This window comes from Drosophila subobscura, chromosome U (genome assembly GCF_008121235.1).
Source record: "Drosophila subobscura isolate 14011-0131.10 chromosome U, UCBerk_Dsub_1.0, whole genome shotgun sequence".
NCBI classification, from domain to species: Eukaryota; Metazoa; Arthropoda; class Insecta; order Diptera; family Drosophilidae; genus Drosophila; species Drosophila subobscura.
In genome coordinates this window covers 5302336-5325770 of record NC_048534.1, presented here as the reverse complement: position 1 = coordinate 5325770, position 23435 = coordinate 5302336, and the positions used below count along the sequence as shown (strand labels likewise).

At 43.0% G+C, this 23435-nt stretch overlaps 1 protein-coding gene across 1 annotated transcript; it reads right to left on the bottom strand.

The window, feature by feature from the left end:
- Positions 1 to 1180: 1180 nt before the first annotated feature.
- On the bottom strand, positions 1181 to 23424 carry LOC117902314 (GTPase-activating protein CdGAPr). The gene is made up of 7 exons (XM_034813599.1): positions 23288 to 23424; positions 7280 to 7732; positions 5940 to 7213; positions 4214 to 5866; positions 3848 to 4157; positions 1716 to 3796; positions 1181 to 1643 (listed from the first exon to the last, which is right to left on the bottom strand). Exons 2-7 carry the CDS (start codon positions 7685 to 7687, stop codon positions 1565 to 1567), a joined length of 5805 nt encoding a protein of 1934 aa, XP_034669490.1. The 5' UTR covers positions 7688 to 7732; positions 23288 to 23424; the 3' UTR covers positions 1181 to 1564.
- Between the last annotated feature and the right edge of the window lie 11 nt (positions 23425 to 23435).

Below are 23435 nucleotides of genomic sequence, written 5' to 3'. Positions count from 1 at the left end.
GCTCTTTTCCTTATCCATTGCTGTGCTGTGTACGCGCTCAACAACAATATAGATATCCATTGGGTCACATACAGCTTAAGGTTTAAACTTAAAAACAACTAAAGAAAACTTTTAATGAATGCATCTTAATATGTTTAGAGTTCTTACTTTCATTCTAAAATATATTCAGCAAGTTTCGAACACTAGCAAACATGTGTGCCTTTATGTAACACTGTTTTGGTAGTACAACTAGGAATCTTAGAAAAGATCGGTTTACGATTTCAAGTTTATAATTAAATTATAGTTTAGAAAATATTTAAAACAAAGCAAAAACTACTCAGCAATTTGTGAACTCAGAAAATTATATGTGCCACTTCTCAACAATGTTTTTAGAGTACTATTAGGATTATCGGAACAGATAGGCTTAAGATTTCAAGTTTAAAAATAAAATTGGAATTTATCAAAATTAAAAGCAAACATTATTGTACAGCATTTCTATAATATTTATAGCTTTTAATTTCATAGCGAACTGTTACCAGTAAATGTTTTTTTCATGAAGACAACCAGCAAGTATGTTATTTAGTGTTACTACATCATTAGGACTTATATTGGTAGAGTATTTACCTCTATCGGACCACTCAATCAAGTCGCGTACACAACAGACTTTTCAACTTGTACTGTAGATATATCCCTAGTTTTGTGGTATAAGACTTTTTTTTTAATTTAAAAGCAAAGCCAAATGAAGAGTATTTACAGAGTGTATAAATGTATGGATCGAAAAGAAGACATGTCATCAACTGACAATGCAATCGAATTTATTTTCTTTTAAAAATATGTAGTATATATATATGTATATATATAAATTAAACGTTTAATCGTATAACCGTATAATAATTAACTTATCTACAACTCGCTCAAAGTTGCTTAAAGAAGAAAAACTCTTACGCGTCACAAGAAAATAATATGTTAAGAGGGGGAAAACATTTGAGAAACAAACAAAAATCACAAAAAATACAAATAAAAACCGAAATGTAATTAACTTTTCATTGAAACGTAACGCCTACAAAAAAGAGTGGGGAGGACGAGGGCGAGAATAAAATGCATTAACAATTTGCATCAATTTTGTGAGGGGTATTAGGGGGGATGGTCTTTTAGTTCAACTTCAACTCTTTCTCTCTCTCTGCCTTCTTTATGCTCTGCCTTATCCAAAACAAAATTGAATTTTGCATACGATTTCAGGGCGCAAGGCGTTGTCATTATTGTTTTGTATATATTATTTTTGTTAGCCAAATCTCCCCGCTCCCCAGGCGGCATTTATATAGTTTGGTATCTGAAAAGTGTCTTTGGGGTTTGCCGCTGGCGCCAGTTATTTGAGAGAGAGCGAGAATATTCAATGCTTAAGACGTACATGTTTTAGAAAACTAAATAAAATATATAGCAAGCATGTAGATAAATCGCTGCCGGATCCATTATTATATATATGTGATTATATAAATATAGTAGAAGGGTTGTGTATAGCTGTCTGTCTCATTATTTCGTTGTTATTTAGTTGGTAATTTTTGTTGTTTTGTTGTTGCCTTAAGTTCTATTGGTTTTGTGAACGAGATTCAAACATCGCTGTCACATCGCGTATTGAGAATTGTGGTGAGATCTTTTCTCTGTTGCTGCAAAATGATTGAAAAATGTAGCACGTTAATTAATAATATACAAATATTGAAGCCCATTTGGATACTCACTTGGCGCTTGCATTGCTCTCGGCTGCCAACGAATTCCTTTGTGGCATGCGCTCACGTGGCAGTGGCTGTGGCGGTGGGCCACGCACCACACCAGACGATGATGCTATCGATGCTGTCGCTGATGGAGTTGCCTTGTGGCTGCCATACTTCTGGGCAGCCGTTTTGACACTCAGCAGCGTTGTGCCACCTCCACTTCCATTATTGGTATCACAATTTTGATTTTTCTCATCGGAAATGCTGCGCACACGCTGCTGTCCATGTTGTCCAAGCTGTACCTGCTGCTGCTGCTGCTGTCCATTTCTGTCCTGCGCCACATAGTCGCCGGGCACTGTGTGTAGTGTGCTCTCAGAGCCACCGCCTGGTACACGCGACAGCTGCTTCAGATTCATGTCCATATCCTTCTGCAATGAGTGCATATCGCCGCGTGACTTGGACTTTATGCGCAACGACTCTGTGGCGGGGAAATTGCTGTCGTCCGTGGAGTTGAGCTCCGTTTTGGAGCGCGACTTTAACGTATCGCCATGGTATTTCTGTGTCAACTGCTGCCGTCGCTCCTCTTTGATCTTCTCGATGCGTTCGCGATCGAGTATCACGCCAGTGACCACACTCTTTCGGCCGACAGGTGGAAGGAACGGCGTAATAGCCGCTGTTGTTGCCTGCTCTTTGGGTACATTATTCTGTATGAGCGAAATGCGATTCTCTGTTGTGGGAGTGATGGCTATCGGTTCGGATTCCCCGACACCGCCACGCTTCTGACAAATCTCCTCGGTGATGCTCATGCCCGGCAGCCGTTTGGGTGGATTCAATGTCTTGGGACGCGTAAAATCGAAGCTCTTGCGGCGATTGTTCATCTCTGGCAGCTCCGGCAGCTTGCTCAGCGATAAGTCCTGCAGCTGTTTGCCCCCAAACTCACGCACAAACGCATTCTCGTCCAGCGAACGAGTAATCTTCTGTGCATTGTTCAGCTTCTTGAGCGGCACAGGTGCGGGCATCGCCTTGGGCATGGACAGCGGCACACTCAATTCATTTGGCTTCTTCATGGAGCCACCGCGCACCGAAAAGTCAAAGCTGGGCAGCTGTTCGACGGGTGAACTCTCGAATTTGTTGGCCAACTCTTTGACACTGAACGATGGGGACTTGCTGACTGAGACTGCCAGTGTTAGCGGTGCCAGCTGGAGTTCTGTGTGCAGTTCGTGTTCCTGTTCCTGCTCCTGCTCCATGTTGTCGGGCAAACTGTCGAGGCTATCCAATTCGATTCGATCATTGTTGATGTTGCTGATGGATTTTGAGTCTGGCTCTAGATTCAGTTTCATTTCCTCGCCACGTAGATTCTCGTAGACTGTTTTCGGTTTTCGTAGCTCAATATTTTCGTACAGCAACTGCGATTCATCCTGCCCATCTTCTTCGGGCAGAAGTTCCTGTTGCTCCTCCAAGTGCTGCTGATGCTGTTGCTGTTGCTCCTGCTGCTGTTCCTTTTCCAATTGCAGCAGCTGTTCCGTCATTTCTGCCGCCTTGCTGGCACACACATCGTGCTCTTCCTCCTCGATCTGCTTGAGGCACGGTGGCCGCGTCTCTTGCTCTCGCAGCATCATCTGATTGACCTCCGTCACCGAATTGCGAAAGAGCTTCACCTGCTCGTACACTATATTCTCATCAAAGTTGGTCTCCAGCAGCTTCAGCTCCAGGGGCTTCTCCTTCTCCGGAGACTTGTATGTGATGCTTATGGTTGACTTAATCGGACTCGTGGCAGCCACCAGCTTGTGCAGCCCATTGCTGGGCGTCTGCTCAAAGTCCTCGTACACCGGCGAACTCTCCTCTGTGGCCAGCAGCGAGTGCATGCTGAGATGCCGCTGCAAATGCTGGTAGCCGTACTCGCTGGGCGTGACCGACTGACTAGTGTTGTCCGTGAAATTGGAATTGTTGGGCGAGGCAGCGGCCTGCAGTTGCTCCTTCACTGGCAATGTGGCCGCACGATTTGTGGGCTGCGTGGGCAGACGTGGCTGCAGCGGTTGCAAATCCAAAGATAACTCTCTCTTCAGGGCATTCATATCACGCGCTTCCATCTCCTGCAGATTGTTAAACTAAAAGAGGAAACGTTAGGGATCGATAGAAGTCTTCTTCGATTCACTTACATGCTGTCCCAGACTCTCATGCGAGCTGCCGCCTCCCATTAGCAGCTGCTGCTGCATATTCGAGGACACCCCCGAAACGCCCGACATGGCAGAGGTGCGCATTAGTGGCTCCATGTCGTATTGCGGTGTGGTCACAGCCGAACTGTTCTCGGAGCTTTCCTCTGTGTCGCACAGCAGCAGGCTGTAGCGTGGACTCCGTTGAGGCGTTGTGGGTGTAGCCACGGACAGCTTGCCCTGCGAATCGGTGACATCTGGCGGCAACTCCACTCGCGGCTTGGTGCGCATGGGTACCGTGTTGTTGCTGCTGCCGCTGGAAGGCATTCAAGATAACATTAAGGAACCTCTTTTGATGCTTGATTTACTCACTGCACTGCTGCTCGGGGCAGTGGTTGCTCTGGCTTTCCGCCTTGTTGCATGAACGTGCCCTGATAGCTGAATCTCTCCTTGGCCGCCTGCTGCTCCTTGCGCTTGGCGCCCAACTGCACTGAGGGATAGCTATAACGCGCCGAAGCAGGCGACGTGGCTCCTGGCACATGCGCACGGGCGGGCTTTGGTGGCGGATGCACTTCCACGCTGGCGAACTGCTGCTGCACCGTCGGCGCATGCTCGGGCGTGCCGCAATCAATGAATTGTATATCGCACAGCTGATCCTCCAGCTTGTAGCGCTTGCAGCAGTTCTCCGCGCCCGCTGGCTCATGGCCGCAATGGTGCTGCGTGCCCGGTTGTGCCGCTGAAGCCGCCGCCACAGACGTAGCTGGCAATGGCAGAGGCAAAGTCCTGGCTGACGAGGGAGACAATAGATTGAGACGCGGCTGCTTCTTGGGACTCGGATTCACGCTGTTTGTCTGACTGGAAAACTCCTCGGGACGGGCGCGCATAATCCTGCGAGTGGCACAGCCCGAGGCCGGGGGCACATTCTCTTTGCCCACACGCGGCGAACTCACGAGCGATTCGCTCTCGGAGAAGATGCGCATCTCTGGCTCCTCGCGATCGAAATTGAGTCCCAGCTCCGAGAGCTCCCGGGAGGGGCAGGTGGTCATGTGCCCGCGCTGCGGCGATTGCAACAGATCAAAGTACGAGTCATGGGAGACGCTGCGCGAGTGACCCACCGTCCGCAGGCTGTCTATGGAATTGGAGCGTATGCACAGCTCCATGGGCTTGGGCTCGCGCTCGTGTGTCGTCTCCAGCAGTTCTATGGACTTGGGTTTGTCGTGCTTCGACAGCTCCTTGCTGGCATGCGCATGCGAGGCCTGCACAAAGCTGACGCGTGACGACACGGGATCCAATTTACCGCCAGCCGTTTCGTGAATGATCTTGTGGCTGGGATCGACATTGCCCTGACGCTGACTGCGCGTGAATATCGACTTCCAGGAGGGCGTCTTGTCCGGTTTGCGCTTCTGCCAGCTGCGTGGCGCCGACAGCACTGTGTGGTACTTGTCTGGGAGACTCGAGGGACCTCCGCCCACCTCTATATAGGAGCCTATATTGGTGGCCGCATTCCCAGCGGCAGCACCATTAGCGGTGCAGCTGTTGCTGCCGCTTGCCAGCATGCTAATGGGCAGGGAATGCTTCAGGTCACCCCCCTCGATGCGTGAGTGCCGCTCCTGGGCCTCCTCCAGGCTGATGAGCTTTGCTCCGCCCGTGCTCAGGCTCTTGGGTCGCTCGACCATGCCCAAGGATTGATCCTGTTCGCGTTGCTCCACCAACAAGCTCTCGCAGTCGGTGAGGGACTCCAGGCGCAGCTCACCACCGCTGGGATTCACAGCCACTGCCACGGGCATCACACTGTGACGCTGATCCTCCAGAGCATCGAATATGTTATGGCAATTCCGTATCAGGTACTCGGTGACCACCGCCTGGACACCAACGCCACGCAGCGCAGCCACTCCACCAGACTCGAGGGCGGGCGAACGCAACAAATTGGGCGCCCAAACAATGGCCAAATTCTTGTCCGTCATGCCAGTGCGTTCGTGATGCTGTGAGACCTTGTACAAATGTTCAGCCAGATACTTAAGGGTTCTACACGGGAGAGAAGAGAGGAATTAATAATTAGTATTTCTGGTAGTAGTGCTTTGGCTCTTGCGACTCCCACCTGTAGTGTGGCGGCGGCAGCTTCAACACCGTCTCCTTCATTAGCCTTAAACGCTCATCAGCTTCGTCAGCCTTCACTTGAATGGCCTCCACAAAATTGTCATACAACTGGTACGTGCACAAGGGGTTGGGCAGCTCACGGAAGTACATTTTCAGCAGCGAACTGACGGCATGTATGTCCTGCTTCATCTCTGGGTTGCCCAGATCTGGCACGCGCTCTTCGTCGAAGGCGCGTCGCAGACGCTGTATGTTCGAGGTGATGCCCGACAGTCGATAGATGCCATCGATGACGCCATAATTCTCTATGAATTCCGCACAGGAACGCAGCACCATGGGTATATCCTGGCCGCTGTTCAGCAAATGTTCCGACAAATCGCAATTGAAGACGCGTTCGCGGTAAATGCCGCTCTGTTTGAGGCGACGCCGCGATGGACGCGATAGTATAAACGATCGAAAGAAGGCTATCAGTTTGCCATGTTTCCGCAGCACGGGCTTGGTGGGTGAGGCATCCAGATGACCCACCAGTGGCGCTGGCATGGGGAAATTCCTCGGCACCTTGTCCCCAATGGTGGCCACACACGACTGCGGAAAGAAACCCACCTCGTAGAGGGACTTTTGCAGATGTGACTTCTTGCCACGCCACCAGATCGATTCAGCGGGACTGGGCATATCGATCACCGATATCATGTCTCCCACCTCGATGTTTATTTCGTCCGGGGCCTGTGCCTGGTAGCGCCGCACGCCATAGGCTGCACCCACCGCCGGAGTGTTGATTGTTCGCTGCGTCTCGCCGTCGGCCAGGGGCAGGCGGCGACCCTTGTTGTCCAGCTGCAGCCAGGTTAGAATGGTGCCGCAGGTAAGCGAATCGGAGGCGATCTTCGAGAAGCGCTCCAAGTACTTGCCCACCGCATACTCCACATCCGTTTCACTCGGCAGCTCCTCGGCCAGCTCGGCCATGTTCCGCAGCCCACTGATCTTGCGATCGTAGACACAACGATGCAGCATTTCGTCCAGCAGTTGCATATTCTCGAAGGATCTCTTGATCAGAAAGGGCTCACAGCGTTGCGGACACACGCGTATGATGAACCAACAGCTCTCGGGCGAGAAGCTCCTCAGCGAACTGTGCGGCAGATCACCGCCAATCGATTGGGAGGCTATGCTGCTGCCCATATGCTCGGATTTATCATCCAACAGTTGCACCGACAGCGGTCCCAGTTGCACGCGTTCGTAATGAAAATGTGCGCACTCCTCCAGCTTGGGAAAGCGACAGGATTTCTGGGAAAAACACACAAAAAACAAAATCAATTTGAATTATGATCGAAAACTCAGGGGTAGACTTACAGATGTTGTCAACGGTTGCACAGCCATATGCTGACGACTGGGCTTTGGTGGCGGTGGCCCCATGGGCACGCCCAAACCCAGTCCTAGTCCCTGTCCCAGTCCCAGTCCGAGCGGTGGACTGCAGCTGGAGGATGCCTCTGTTGAGGCATTGCTGATTTGTGATGTGTTCATGGAAGCAAACATTTCCTGGTAGCTCAAACCGGGCAGACTATCCGCTGGCATTATTTTGAAATTTAACTGTGCGCTAATTGCCGCCGCTGGGGCATCCATTTCGAATTGCAGCGGTGCATGGGCATCCTTTGTGGTGCTGGCATGGTGGCAGGCAGCCACAGCGCCACTTCCATCGGTTGTGGCCAGTGCATGGGAATGCAATTGTGAGGCCAAGGAAGTGCTCACCTTCTCGGACATCTTACAGTCACTTTTGGTACTCTACGCAGGCAGCAGTTGCAACATCTGAAAGAGCCACCAATAATGCAGATTTTAGTGATTTTTGACAGTAATTTGTACAGTTTTGGTAGACCTTCAAAAGTCGTCGATTTCGCCACTTGTACTCCCAGCAATAAGCATACAACAATGGCGGGAGTTTTCAATTATTATTCTGCCTCTACGGTTGCCTTTCAATTTCATTTGCATAAATGCAGTTCAGTGTGCAGTTTACAGTGTGTACTGTACAGTGCGTTTAAAAAATATATGACCCTGTGCATGAGTTCTAACAAACACAAAGCCGACAGAAACGCTTAAAAGTCGCAGAAAATGTAAGCAAAAACCTCACAGCTCGCACACAAACTACTCCCAGCCAATTCCCACAGTAAAGCCACACAGTAAAACCCCAAATTAAAGGCATTTGTACGGCAAGTACAGACGTTTACCCGCCTCCGAGGTATCGTTTAAGCATTCAATGCTCGTTTAAGGCCTCTTTTTTTCGGTAGACCTCCGAAAATCGCGTTTACTTTCTAATGGCACGCACGATCTGTTTCTGTTTCTTTTATCAATTAACCCAGAACCCCTCCCCACCAAAGCCCCAAGCCCCGCTACCTGTCTGCCTGCCCTCTCCTACTATATGTTCTACTTTTTCTTTGGCTGCAAGAGAGAGAGAGGCTTGGCTGCCACACTCTCTCTTCCTGTAAGCCCCACTCACTACAGTTTCCCACTCTGCCTCTGCCTCTGCCTCTCTTTCTTTCTCTGTGCTGCTCTGTGCCACATGCAAGAATAAGGTCAGTGGCTCAGACATCCTTTGTGGCATGGATGAGTGGCTGTGGCACATGTAACTAAGCACTCGAATGTATCGCATTGTCGCGTATCTCTTGCTATAAGTATATACAATAAATATTTATTAAGTCCAAACCAGTTGGGGGAATAATGGGGGAAGCAGAGGGTTGTGGAATGGTTATCGAATGCGAAATGAATGCACCCAGGAGGATGTGAATCTTTGGATGACTCCTGCTTTGGTTTCTGGTGAGTATAATGGTTAAGAGAATCAGAATAATTGGTGTATTTTGATTATATTAAGTGTACAGGTTGACAGATTAGAGTTCCACGTGGGAGTGAGTAGAGCCAATATTTGACTTTCTTCTATGGAAATTATTGTTTTAAATTTATAAGTATTCAAACAACGCTTTAAAAAATGTATTCTTGCTGCGGAAATTATATCCGCGTAACTATTTCACAATTACCCATAGCTTCAATACGGAAAACCCTAGAAAAACCTGTAGAAAAAATCCACTTATCATATGAGAAAACCAAGAAACTTCGTGCCAGGGTATCCAGCATTTTCTGACACTCAAAGGAAAATAGTTTTTCCTTTCTAGTTGTTGATGATGATCATCATCTATTGTTGTTGGTGTTGCATGGGGTATGCCTAGCGGTAGTTCTGATTTACAGGCGACACGAAATGCAATCGCCGCCAGGCTTTGGAGCATTTAAACTTTCATAAATTAAACAGACAGACGGGCCTGGATGTAGTGGAGAGACAAGGGGCAAATAGAGAGTGGGGTAAACAGAAACAGAGAGCGAGAGACAGAGACAAGAGACAGTGGCCCACCGGTCCACGGGATGTGGCAGACGCGACAGACGACGAGACACCAACTTTTGCCAGGCAACAAAAATCATAGAGCGGCACGGGTAAACGGGTTTTTCAACTCTCATAGGAGCGAAGTACCCCGCCGCCTGTCCCGCTGGCTATGGCAAGAGAGCGAAAGAGAGACCATGCTCTGGGGGCCGTTCATCAAATGCAGCATCAGCAGGCAGCGGGCAGGCAGGCTGCGGGCAGGCAGGCGGGAGCATCAGGCAGCTCCCCAAAGCGCAACAAAACTATTAAAGAAAATGTTAACGCTAACGGTTTCAAAATGCAGCCACATAAACAAACGACAGACACAAAACGACAAACAAAACAAGAAACAAAACAAAAAAAATCAACAAAAAAAGAAGGAGAAGAGCTGAGAAAATAAATGACAGCAACAAAAAAAGATAATCATTAAGTGTGCATATAAAATTGGATTTAAACAAACGGCAACGACCTGCAGGGAAAATATATAGACAACAAAAATAATACAACCAGAGATTGCCCATCGAAATGTTGCCATGCGACTAGGCGATACCCATTAGAGGGTTTGCTGTCATTGGATGTACGTACATAAAAAGTTAATTAAATTGATTTGTATATGGGAAATGTATGATTAAAACTGTACCCTGATGAGAGAAACTTAAGGATCTTAAGTAAATATTAATACCAGAACTTGCTTACAATATTTCACACTTTAAATATAATCCGATTATGAGTACCTTTGGTGTACAGGTGGAAAATATTCTTTTTTAAAAATGCTACAAATAAAAGTCCTATATCCAAATATTTGTGCACACCGCAATGTTTTCTAGTTTAACTTTTGCAAGACAATTCAGAATATTTGAAACTATATTCAGACTGCAAGAACAATGCATCAGTAGCTGCAGCACAAAAAACTCATTTAACTACATTTATTACACTCACCAAGAAAAAATGCTTGTCTCTTATTATTGATTGTCTCTTATTATATTTTATAAATCCAATAACTTCTGTCAGCTATGCACGTCTCTTGAAACCCAATATACCTGCCACATATCCTACAATTATGAAATGTCAACGACCTGAGGGGTGGGGTGTAAAACAAAAGATCTATCCATAGAAATGGCTGTTCTGTTGTAATCCGTTACGTTACCCAACACATGAATGAATATATGAATCAAAGAATGAGTTAATGAGTGTGCGATAATAAACAAATCAGAATTTCTGTTATTTCCCCGCATTCCCATGCTATTCCAATGCATTTCCACAGCTTTTCTATTGTTCTTTTGGCGGTGGGAAATCTCTAGAAAACAAAGTTTGTGATTTTTATTTCTTTTGTTCATTTTTACGGGGCATAAAAAAAACTAAGAACATGTTAAGAAGTTTATTTTATGATTATATTTATTTCATAGTTAATTGTTGTACAAATTTCCACTAAACATTGTGGGAAATAAAGTTTGCAAGACCTCTCCCTAGGACCTGTACATGTAGCTCACGACAACGAAAAGTAGCGCAAAAATAGCCATCTGAAAATTGATCAGCTCGATTCTGCCTGCATCTGATGATGAACCTATATTTATATGAAATGTTTCCGGTAATGAAACCTCGATTTTTGGCTTGTATACCCAGGGTCTGGGTCGGGAAAATCTTCCACCACGTCCTCCCTGCATCGGTAGACCATCTACCAGAATGTCCGAGCCCTTTAGATCGTTATAGTTACTTAATAGCTCATCGGCCTCCTCTCTTTGAGCTTCATTTAGTTCTATTCGATTGCGATTTTGTTCATAAAAACAAGCCAACGTCTGGAGATTTTGTCCCTTGCTGTAAATATCCTGCGATGGATCATTAAAGTTGTCCATCATTTGCCTTGCAGTGGCAGTTAATTGATCTTCGCCCAAAGAAGGACGTGAGAGGCACACAAGCAGGACGACAGCCACAAGACAGCTGAAATTAGGGTTTCATACATAGTCCTGCGAAGGAGTACTAAGGTTCGATTTGTTGGATTACCTTAAGCGAATTGTAGAGCCAGCCATGGTTTTATTTGGGTGTTTGAAATTCAACTAATATTTGCTTGCGAGCGAAACCTCAATTTATGGGCAGATTCTTATCACAATATTAGATTCAATTTCGGTTTGCTAACAAATACTTACTAGGCAGGTCGAAAGGCTAGAGATCTAGGGAGCATCTCAAGCTATCTTTTCCGGGGAAAGCATTAAGCATGTTTGGACAATTTCTTGGTTTGCTGATTAAGTTTTTTGTTGTTCATTTCTGGCGAAACTTCATATGTAATTTGTTTGAAAATTAATATTTGTGTTCCGCTTTACAATCGAAGGAATGGTAGATGATCAGAGCTAACCCGAAATGAGTTCCTTTAAGGATTCCATTCCGCTCCACAAAGGGGAATCTTGTCCATTCACTTATGTAAAATGTGCGAATGATCCCTTAAGGTACAGCTGTCTATCCTCACAATTTTCCCAATCCATAGATCTGTTATAGCTTTTTTTGGTGTAGAAATGAATAATCAAGTAACCAACAAAATCAGCAACAAATGTATGAAGCAAACAACAAAAGTCGTTTGGAAATACGTGTATTTTCATCTCTCATAAGAGTTATGCCACAAAAATTACATAAAACACTGCCTGAAGATTATCTCTGCCTGTAAACAACCAACAAAATAATCAAACAAATTATCCAAAAACAAAAACAAGATTTGTTTCTGTGCAGCTGCTGTGCATATTCAATTTTCTCGATTGCTCGATTGCCCGATTGCACTTTTGGGGCCACAAAAGCAAACCTCTATGCCAATGAAGACATTTTCCCAGCCTCGAAGCTACGTTTTTTGGTACATTTTGCTACGAAGAGCAAGAGAGACCCTCACTTTCTCCTAATCAATTAAACAACATTCAACTGTGTCCGTGTCCAACAGTTGGATCCGATGTCCGATGTCCGCAGGGGGGAGGAGGCAAGACATTTCAATCAAGAGACTCAATTAATGCTATGAAATAACTTAATATTGGACAATAGTTAATGATCTTTTAATGACTGCGTTTTTAGCTCTACGTTTGCCTACTTAGCTGCCTTCAGGCAACGCTGTGTTGGCTGTCTTGTCTTCTGACCCAATTCGTGGAGAAACTGAAAGCTAAAGCCGCAGCACACATTTGACAATGATCTATAAAGAAAAGCAAGACTGGAAATAAATTGTTGGTGCGTGGAAGTCTAACTAGATTCTAGGAGTAGGAACAGCATGCCACATCAAGTGGCATAAAAGCTGGTTGTTGCCGTCGGTTGTTGTTGCTTGTGCTAATTTATGGCTTAAAGTGGGTCACTCGTTCACTCGAGAACCGGGGGAGAAGGCACAGTGAGCATTATTTCTAGAGCAAACAATTGCAGTTGAATGATGTCGACCATAAAAGACTTACGGCAACTGCAAAATGCATGCATAATGTGTGCTTAAATCTAGCATTCTCATTCGACACTGAATCTGTCTGTCCGCCTGCTCTGTCAGCTAGTCAGTTTAGTCAGCTAGTCGGCTCAGTCTGTTCACTCGACATTCATTCACTCACTCAAACGACAAGTGCCACATAAAGAGGCTGCCCGCTTGCCGGCTTGAATGATGTGGCTCCAAATGAGACGGATGCAACAACGTGGGGCAATTAAATAGATCTTTCGTCTTGCAGCAGCAGCAGCAGCTTGAACTTTTCCAGTTTAATTACGGGAATTTCGATGTGTTTATGACAGGAATTCAACATCCTGAATGTGCAGCCAGATTCTTTTGGTTTAATTTAGTGCCAATGGGATCATAAGATCCTAAGGAATTCGAGAGTTTCAGAGCAACAGATTTTTCAAACCATTTAGCAAGTAGTTTATGGCCTAGACCCCTAGACTCGTATCTGGTTTAAATACATCTTTAAGAGCAGATGTCTAACTGTTTTTAGACTATTCAAAATACCCGTCCAGGGGGATTTTAAGATAGAAATGACTTGGAAAAATGATGATTTAATCGCGCATACAAAAAAAAAAAAAAAAAAAATACATATTTAAATAAATTTCTAAACTTCAAATACACTGAAATTAAAAAGAATTAAAGTTGATTTAAACCGGATTTTACTAAAACACATTTTAAATGCAGCCAATAATTAAATAAATATAAAAAAAAATCAAAATGTAAAAATAATTAATTTAAATAGAAAATAAATTTACATTTTTAATATATAAAATATACATATTTGTTTCAAAATTCGAATTCTTTTTAAATCCACTACTTTCATATTAATGTTAACATGGAACAAAAAATTCAATACATAAATAATACAATTTTAAATCTTTTCTGCATATTGTATATTGTGTACTACATATTTCCCAGAAAGCGAGCTACCTTTCCTTTTCTAATCTAATGTTTAGACCCTTTCTGCTTATTAGATGACTCTCTTAAACACTCCTTCGTGTGGCCACAAATGATTCACATTAAATTGTAGATGAATGTAATAGATATCGTGGATATATGTACATATGTATTTATGTATGATATAAACCAAAGAGAGACTGGAGCCTCAAAAAGAAAGCAAACAGAATAACAAAATAATGACTAATGGCTGAGCATCACAAGTGATTAAGCGACGGGCACCAATCTATGGCCGATCCTATAAACTATGCGATCTGTCGCCCCGTCCCCCACTCTCCACTAACGAAACAAAAATCATGGAACAAATTGCAGCCCAAGGCTAATCCGGTTGCTGTTTTCTGTGCTCCCCGGGCCCCTCCGTTCACCATGGCTCTATGACTGTGTTTGCTGTTGTCGTTAATCTGTTGAACAGCATCGTCGTATCAATCTACGCCCCACAGATCGACTGTCGACAGACAGGCCAGACAGCTATCTGGTGGCACTTGTACTTTCGGGTGCCACTGCCCCACTGCCACATGCCACTGTTCACAGCTACTGTTCGGAGTGCGGAGTGCCGATGCTCGATGCGAAATCTGATCGCTTCGGTTTGCTCCGGTTGACTCATCATAAGGCAGGAGATTTGTTTACATTTGATATGATTGCATATTGTATTGTATGCACTGCTTACAGGGTAGTTTGCAGAGTGCAAAGGGCATATTGTATGTTAGATGAGAAATGTGACAATCAGAAAGCATCAATAGCTATTTTCAAGCAGAAAAATAGAATCAACATATTTTTTAAGCCAACTAAAATGTTCAACCGATAAAGCTAAAAGTTCAAATGCTTGTACATAAATATATTATCTACCTAAATAACAAATATAAAAACTATTGAATGTGTAAAATGCACAAAAATATGTATAATTCTTCCTTTTGTAGTTGAAAGAACTTCATAGGATTCAATAATTTATCCTTGGGATTATAAATGATCATTTTCCAAACATTAAGCACTACTTTTCTTCAGACATTCCCCTTTTTAATCCCTATTCAATCACTTTCTCCTCTTCTTTACCCAATAAATCTGAATGTCGCTCAAATATGAGGTCGCAAACATGTTCTGTCTTGGGTTTTTCCTCGTGCAGACCAATCGATACCCCACACCCTGAAAGGTAAAACCTCTACTGAATGACTCACAATGAAAAGTATTTGGAACCCGTACCCTACCCCATGACGGGAGGGGGAACTAAAAAGAGAGCAACAAATGCAATTAGTTGTAACTGGCATATTAGTCAACGCTCTGCTCTGCTCTTGGCCTCCTCTTGGAGTCCGCCTTGGGGTCTACGATTTCATTATTTCTAACCAACGAACACGGCCTTTAGTTTCATACACGACTCCCATGGACGGGGCGGAGCCCTCGGCGGACAGCTCTTAATTGTTGGGAGCTTTTCGAACTTCCGTTCACACAATTATGCACACACGTAGCCACATACTAGCTACGGCTACAGCCAGCAGACCGGACCTGTACAAAAGTACAACCTATAAAACAGGTGCCCCATGGAAAAGAGGCTTATGAAAGAGAGAGAGAAAACTTGCAGCGGATGCATGACATTTGTATACCCTAAAGCCACTGCATAGTGAAAATGCATACATTAGGCTAGGTTCAAGCTCGATTAGGTCAGGTTATATGCTGATATATGTATATGTATATACATAAGTGCAGGGTAAAGTTAGAACCTTCTTTAATGTTGAACATTTTATTTTCCTTTTTCTTTTAGTTGCCGTTAAGTCCATAAGAAAATCAGCTAATGATGGGTAAGTGAAAAACGGCCTCGCTAGTAAAGTTTTCTGTAGAAAATCCTGGAAAAAATAGGTTGTCTGTTAGATATATCGTTGCAAGATCATTTATCTATTTGTTAAATGTTTCTGAAATCATTTATCTCTGATTTGGATATTCTCAGGGTCAATGAAAAGCCATTTTCTGGTCAATAAAAAGATTACATCTTATATTTAGATATCTGTGGAAGCAAAGAAAATTCGTGCCAGCATGTACAAAAAGCTGTTATGTGTAGTGAATATAGCTTTAAATATAAGCAATTATTTGATATACATATGTAGGTCAATGTTCCGGATCAGGGTCGTATACCAACCCATTGGCTTTGAACACTTAGCTGGAAGTTGTAAAACCCTTCGAAGGGAAAACAAATCTATCTTAATTCATGGCTTGAAGACCTCTATATACTCTAGAAAACACTTTTTACACCACATATTAAGTCTGCCTATTGCAAAACATATTAAATTGCCCAGTAGTACCTCGTAATATAATCGTGATGAAACTATTTCAAAAATGCTGCAAACTTTCAACCTTACGAGTATCTTCATAAAAAAACTCATAAAGATACATTTGTAAGGGAATTACTAGGAAAAAAACAGAAATAGTTCATCAGATAAAACGAGGAAAAAAGTAGTGAAAAGCAAAGAAAAAATAGAGAAAATAAATAGAAGAGAAATGTATAAAAACAAAAACATAAAGTTAGAAAAGAAAAGCGAAATCGTTTGGATGTAAATTTTCTACTCTGACAATTTGTTGCAGAATTTCGCTTCCGCTGGGGCCTGCCTCGACCCCCTGCTCTATAGAGAGCTCATGCTGCGATCACTCTGCTCTATAGAGAGATAATGCCACTATCCCCTGCTCAATGGAGAGCCCCTGCCCCGATACCCCTACTCTATAAAGAGGCACGCCCCCCCTGTTCCACCATGGGAGAGCAAACCATAAAACCTAGCCTCCTAATGTCATTTTAACGTTGACGACAAAACAGGTACACCATAAACCCACACACACGCACACATCCATATGCATAGATACAAATACGCACAAACAGATACACAGATACATACATAGACACAGAAAAGTTTGTATATTTTGTTTGTGTTTAATGGAAGTGAAAGTTTGATTTTTTGCGAGTAAAAATATAGAAAACACGGGTGGACACAGGCGGCATATCTAAATATTTAGATATTTTGTAGCGCCAGTCAGCAAGTCAGCCAGCAAGCAGCACATGCCAAATATTTATAAAAAGAAACAACAACAACAAACAAAATAGACAAAAAATCGAAAGCAAAAAAGAAAGATGGTGGGGAGGGGGAACCAACAGTGTAGAAAAGTTGTACAATAAAAATTCATATTCAACAAATATGCGAAGCAGCTGCTGCCCCGGCTGGAGGAAAGCACCGAAAGCACAGCGCCAAAAATATTTAGAAACAAACGTCAGATATGCAGATACACATACCATAGAGGGACAGACAGAAGCCGGCCGTTTAAACAATTTAATTTAATTATTATTCATTTCTCTACGAAGCAGCAGCAGCAGGCCAGCAGACGGCGCCCGAAATATGAGTGCCTCGTGCATATAAATTGTTGAAATAAAGTGTTGAATTTCAATAAGAAACAATAACAGCAATAATAATAATGAAACGAACAACGATCGAGGGCAATTGGCACAAGCGTCGAATGAGAGAGTTCAGTTCGATAAACAAATAAAATACTCTAAACAATGCATTAAATAAATATTTTCCTCTTTTATATGCAGAGACATTTCTTTTTTTTTGTAGGGTATTGTGTGATCTACTTTACTTTTGGGGGTCCTTAAGCGCTATAACTAGATGGGAAGTACGACATAATTGACAGGAATTCGATATTTTATTTCTTTTGGATAATTATATTTTGTATTTGTGTAACGATCGTTTGATCGTTTAGAACTATAGGAATTTATAAGGAATTAAGTAAAGCAAATTCTCTGCCGTTTCTCTACTTTTATCACCAATTCTAGATGCAATCTCATTTCCCTTCCAATTCATTGAGAACTTTCCTCTCCGAAGTGTGTGACGGCATGATCTATCTATCGATCTGCAATTTAGTTTATCCTGTGCCTGAGAATTTGGTATTTCAAACTCTATCTTTAGAATATCTATTAATACAACAGTTGAAGCAGCAGCGGCGGTAGCAGGCAGTTGACAGAGCGACAGGAATTCCTATAGATTTTCTCTATAAATGGGGCATTGATCAAGTTTGATCACACGATTTAAAAGTAAGCAGAGAAATGTAAAGAAATTTCACTTTTCGCTGATTCAAAAGATAATCCACTAATTAGGTGGGTTTATCGATCGACTTTTTAATCATAGAAAAGACCATGAAAATATTCAGAAAGAGGGGCATACTTTATAAGATGTTTGTGGCTTATAAATTATCACAAATATCATTTGTTTTTATTGTAATTATTGCTGATAAAACGGTTCATTGGTTTACTGTATACTTGTTGGTCTCTTGATATGTGAATTACATTCAAATGATTGATCTTGGAATGAATGAACAATGAACCCCATGAGAGGCTGATAAGAGACTTTCGTGATCAGCAAAGCATTCAGTGATTGCAGAGGTACATCATTATTATTTCTATAAATAGAACAATTGTATGGAAAAACCTCTAGGAATAGTAGTGAAACTTCGCACAATGAGGTACTAAAAGTGACACTCAAAGAACTGAGAAGAAAGGCTACTTGTGGAAGTCATAGAACGAAAAGGAAACTTTAAGAAATAAAGTGTTTTCTTCCCGAAGCCACTAGAAAATAGATTCCCCTTCTGATATTCAACGAAAAATAATTATTCTCTTTGTAGAATTCTCTACTTCAGAGTGCTTATAAAATTTAAAGTACCTTCTGAAACCTCTGAATAATCCTGGGTACTTTTTTTTAGCATATCTCGCTATTATCTATTTTCACAGATAACAATAAAAGTGAAAAGGTTCTTGTTTTCCTTATTTTTCTATGACTCATCCGTGTGACACACAATCGGGAAATGTCGTTTTTTTACAACAGATTTTATCATCGAAAACACGTGTATAGATTTACCTCATGAATCATCCAGCGATTTGAATGGAATGTAGAATAATAAGAACTTTCATTTCGCGCAATTATTATTCAAGAGGTATACACCGAGTCGCTCATTCATGTCTCTGTATGATATCTCGTATGTAGATCTCGTAAATTATAAGAATGTGTTTCCTTATAAGGCATACTAGACGACTCTCCCCGTGAATGGGCCCCCGCAAATCAATAACAATACAAATTATCAAGATATATGGATTTCAGCACACTATAAACAGTCATGTCTATGTTTCAGCACTTTTATCTGACGATCCAACAAATTTCAAGAACAATCGGATTAAAAATAAGGCAAACATTGCCAAAAATTGGATGCCTGTTTGGGAAACCAAAGAGCGATAGAAAGTCGTTAGATATTAAAAGATTTATTAGAATATATGCCTCAAAAGTGATCCTTTCGAGTGAACGAAGCTTTCTTGCATTTCCTGCATGATGTTAGGTACCTTTTTCTTTTTCTATACTTTCCAATGAGAAATAAAATACAATCCCATCAGTGCATTACCCATTCGATGCAGTCCATCAAGCACGATACATGAATATCCAGCGACCCAAACAGACAGACAGTAGTACATCCAATCCCATCCAACATTTGAGGGGCATTTTGATGGTTTTTGTTTCATATGAGCTGGCACAAACGACCATAGGAACAACAACAAGAAGCCACAACGAAATCATCAGCCCAGTTGTCAGTTTTAATTGAAATCAATTGAGCTCAATTATTTCATATGCGTATATGAAACAAAAACCACCAACAGAAAACCAGGGAACAGAGAAGGGAAGACAAGGGCGGATATTATTAATAACCGAATCTGGAAATACCCTTAGAGATTCTCCATCGATTACAGTGAGTGCTAAAATTATTTGGCAGACAATCGTTTTGGCAGAACACATATTGATACAATCTTATGCCCAAATAGCAGCATTTTTGACCATAATCGTAAGAAATTGTGGCGTAATTTCCAAGGGAATATCTTTATTTTTCCAAAGTCGGTTTTACATTTCGTTCTATTTCCAACCCCTTCTTCTCCTCGCAGCGAACCGCTCCTCATAAACGTACTACCTTCTCTCTAAGTAAGGGTACAACAAATTAGAGCCCCAGCTGAAGTCACAGAGGCAAAGCCAACAAAAATTCTTAAAGTGTTGTGTGGGTTTGGCATGCGGTGCTCCACCAAGACAACCCACTGGTACTGTGGGGGGCGCGTCAGTGGCCAAATATGGAGCGAATTTGTAAAGAATTTTTGTTGTAACATTTTCATGTAAGCAAAAAATAAAACATACAACTAAAAACAAAATGCGAACATGAGACGGTGGCGTCGGCGGCTTCGTCAGCGTGGAATTCCGATTTGCCTACGGAATAAACAGGTGTAAACAGTCATAAGAGACAACAGGCGAAACGAGAGAGAAACGAAGAGGAGGGAAACGAGAAAGAGTGACAAAAGGGGAAAACAACAGCGAGACAAACAGAAAGAAAGGCAAAGGGGGAAAAGCACCAGTTTTTGCTTTGTTGCTGTTTATTTTTTTGCAATTTCTTTGTTGCTTCTGTGCTTTGGGTGGTGTACAAGGGGCGGAGGAGACACTAAACAACAGCATTTTTGTTTAATATTTATAATTTTTGGAGCTATGTGTAGAAACTATTAAAACATCAGTGGTAATAAATAATGTTTTAACCCTCTCAAGATATATTTAAGTCTATATATGTTTTGCTTTAAACATAAACAAAGCTACTAACTATCCTGGAACACACACTTAATTCCAATTGGATGTCTTCTACAAGCAGAACCGTAACAATAATGTGTCATAAATGCATGTTTCCCATTGTTTGCCATTGTTTAAGCGTTCTCTGAATATTTCCCGCCTTTTTTTAACATTCCAACAAGATCATTTGCCACTTTGGGTAGACAATGCCATGAATATGATTAGGGGTTCCGGTTAAGCCATAACTGGAATGTGGACTCACATTTCAACCCCCTTTGGCTGCAGTCTAGTGCGTGTAGTGCTGCAACCCCTGCTGTCTAGTGTAGTGCAATGCCGTTTCCAAACACCAACAAAAACCAGATGCTCCCCTGCCAGGCCATGCAAATGTAACCCTAGAGAAAGGGGTTTTCTTTTTGGGATATTGCGATATTGGGAGTTGTGTTATACGATGCCTGACGATGGGGCAGAGGCACACACAGGGGGCAGGCAGGACAGGCCAGGGGCAGTGTGGCAGATGTGGGCAGTGGGTAAATGTAGTATAATGTGTAATAAGGTTAGGTTCCCGCTGCGACGAGGTAAACGCTCTGGTACCCTGCAGCGGCGGCGGCAGCAACGGCGGCTACGGCTGCAGAGCGGATGTTTAAGTTGAGTGCACAGCTACCGAGGCGCAACGAAATTAATCGAAGCTCAGAAGCTCCCAGACAGGCTGCTCTCTCTCTCTCTCTATCTCTCTGGTTATGCTCTTGCACAGCGGCTACCATATACCATATAAATGGATGGATGGATGGATAGCTGGTAGTAGATATATCTGGCCAACTTGACACGTTTTTTTTTTGCTGCTGCAACAGGCAGCAGTCAACTTTGCTCTCGTCATCGTTGGAGCAAAGCCACCAGTAGCAGTAAAGGCGGGCGAAGGGGGGCTATGAAATGTGCCATAATCGTGCGCAGTCGCAGCGCGAATCTTTTTTTTCCCAAAGACGTGAGCCACATAATAATAACAGTATGGGTTATACATACATATGTACGTATGTACAATGATGTACATACATATATGTATGTATATTTATATCAGACATCGTAATAATAAACGAGAAAGCTTGGCCCGGCCCGCACATTCCCGCACCACCATAGAAAACTAAGCGAACAAATGAGTCAACGCGAAGTGAAAATGCTCTCATAGGATAGGAAAGCATTGGATTAATATTGGATAAGATTCGGTAATGGATAGGTGCTATAGAAATAAGAGTACTAACTGCGTCAAAGTAAAAATCATTTCCCCCTAGAGCGGTTAGCTTTGATCGAAGTTCACTAGAGAGGAAATGTACCTTTTATTTAGGGAAATTAATCATGATCTGCGGATTATTTACCCCAATCATTAGTGCCAATTGCTTCCTTTCACCAAATCTCTCTGCAGTGCCAAAAAGGGTATAAGGAAAAAGTAAATGTGGCCAAAAAGCGAGCGAAAAAAATGAAAGGCCAGGCCAGGAGCGACTTTTTTTTGGAAAGTAACGGCAAAGGCAGTCAACAGAGTGGTGCAGAAAGCGGGGATGGGGCATTAGCGAAAGGAGTGGGAAACAAAACAGTGAAAGAGGAACCAAGGCAATGGAAGGAAATAAACCAGCACGAGGATAGGGAGGAAGACGCCACTGCAGGAGGCAAAGGGAAGGAGAAGGATATTCACTCAGGAGTAGAGAGGGAAGAGCGAAGAAAACCCTAGGAGGAGGACATTCACCAAGAGAGTGAGACTGAGTGCAAGCGAGAGAGGAACAGCCGGAGAGTTCAATGTCAACCACAAAACTTTTTTTTTGAATGCTTCCGCTTGAATCCGCGGGGATACATGTAATACACATACACGTTACATGTCCTCATGTGTGTAAGGCACGACCACACCTAAACATTAAAAACAAGAAAATAAATTTCCTTTTTTTCTGTTGACCAAAAACAACAACACGTAAGGCGGCGGCAGACGCAAACATACAAACACACACACTTACAGCGAGTAAGAGAGATACACTGCAAATGGGGTGGAATGACAGACAGACAGAGAAGACAGATAGACGGGACGGACAGTTGGGCGCAAGGCATATGGTGGAGTTGTCTCAGGTGTGTGTGTGTGTGTGTATGCATATGTAAGAGGAGAACGAAGGCAGGGTGACAAAAATCTAGTGTGAAAAACGCTCATACATGATTACAAACACAGAGGCAAACAAGCATATGTACATAAGTATATGTGCATGAGTGCCGCCTGATAATGCTTTAAATTCGAAAAAATGACGCCGTACGAGGGGAGGGTATTATTATGGCTTTAAATTATTTTAAAAGCAATTACCCTAAATAATACGGTTAAATACAGTAATTTCGCTGAAAATGTTCATACATACCAACTATTCCAATAGCAAAGCGCGAGCATAATGCGTGGGAAACGAAACGACACACTTGAACAATGGGTGAGAAAGGGAGATACAGGATGGATGATGACAGCAGCAGAGCACTGGTCCTCCTTCCACACCACACACACACGCACACTTCAAGTTCCCCTTTCCCAAGACTCAACACACGCACACTCCACACTTCACTATATTCCCGAATAAAAGGGGGGAATAATTTGCTGTTATTTGGCACAAAACACGTCTTGGAAATTGAATGCTGGGAAAAAATACTAAAACAATGCCACAATTAAAAGACCTCTTCAGGGTCTCTTTGGGAAGTCGTCGCCAAAACGGTGCTAGAGCTATTATTTATTATACTTTTGTTGTTGTTGCTTTTGCTTATGTTGCTGCTTATGCTCTTTTTTTCTGCTGCCGCCGCACAATACACTGACACACATTTTTAAATAGAGAAGAGATACTTTTCTTTCCTCCTCTTCTTCTTTAGCTTTTCAACATATCGTTTTTCTTCGCTTACTCCAGAACCCATCTGCAGGGGCGGGGGGCAAAGTGAACAATTTTACACACCTTTCGCTATGTCGAAGGAAACACTGGTCGTGTAATAAGAGTAATATTACAACATTTTTATCAGGCAGGGCCTGTGCAAAGCAAAAAAACGGGCAACGCGACAACAAAACGCGCCAACCAGTGTGACTGTGGATTTGACAATAAGATA

Excerpts from the sequence above, each read along its gene's own strand:
- LOC117902314 (XM_034813599.1), bottom strand. The coding sequence starts at position 7,687 with ATGTCCGAGAAGGTGAGCACTTCCTTGGCCTCACAATTGCATTCCCAT. Across the intron at positions 5,867-5,939 it reads CTGCCGCCGCCACACTACAG|AACCCTTAAGTATCTGGCTG; the intron begins GTGGGAGTCGCA and ends TCTCCCGTGTAG. Across the intron at positions 1,644-1,715 it reads GAGAGCAATGCAAGCGCCAA|CAACAGAGAAAAGATCTCAC; the intron begins GTGAGTATCCAA and ends ATCATTTTGCAG.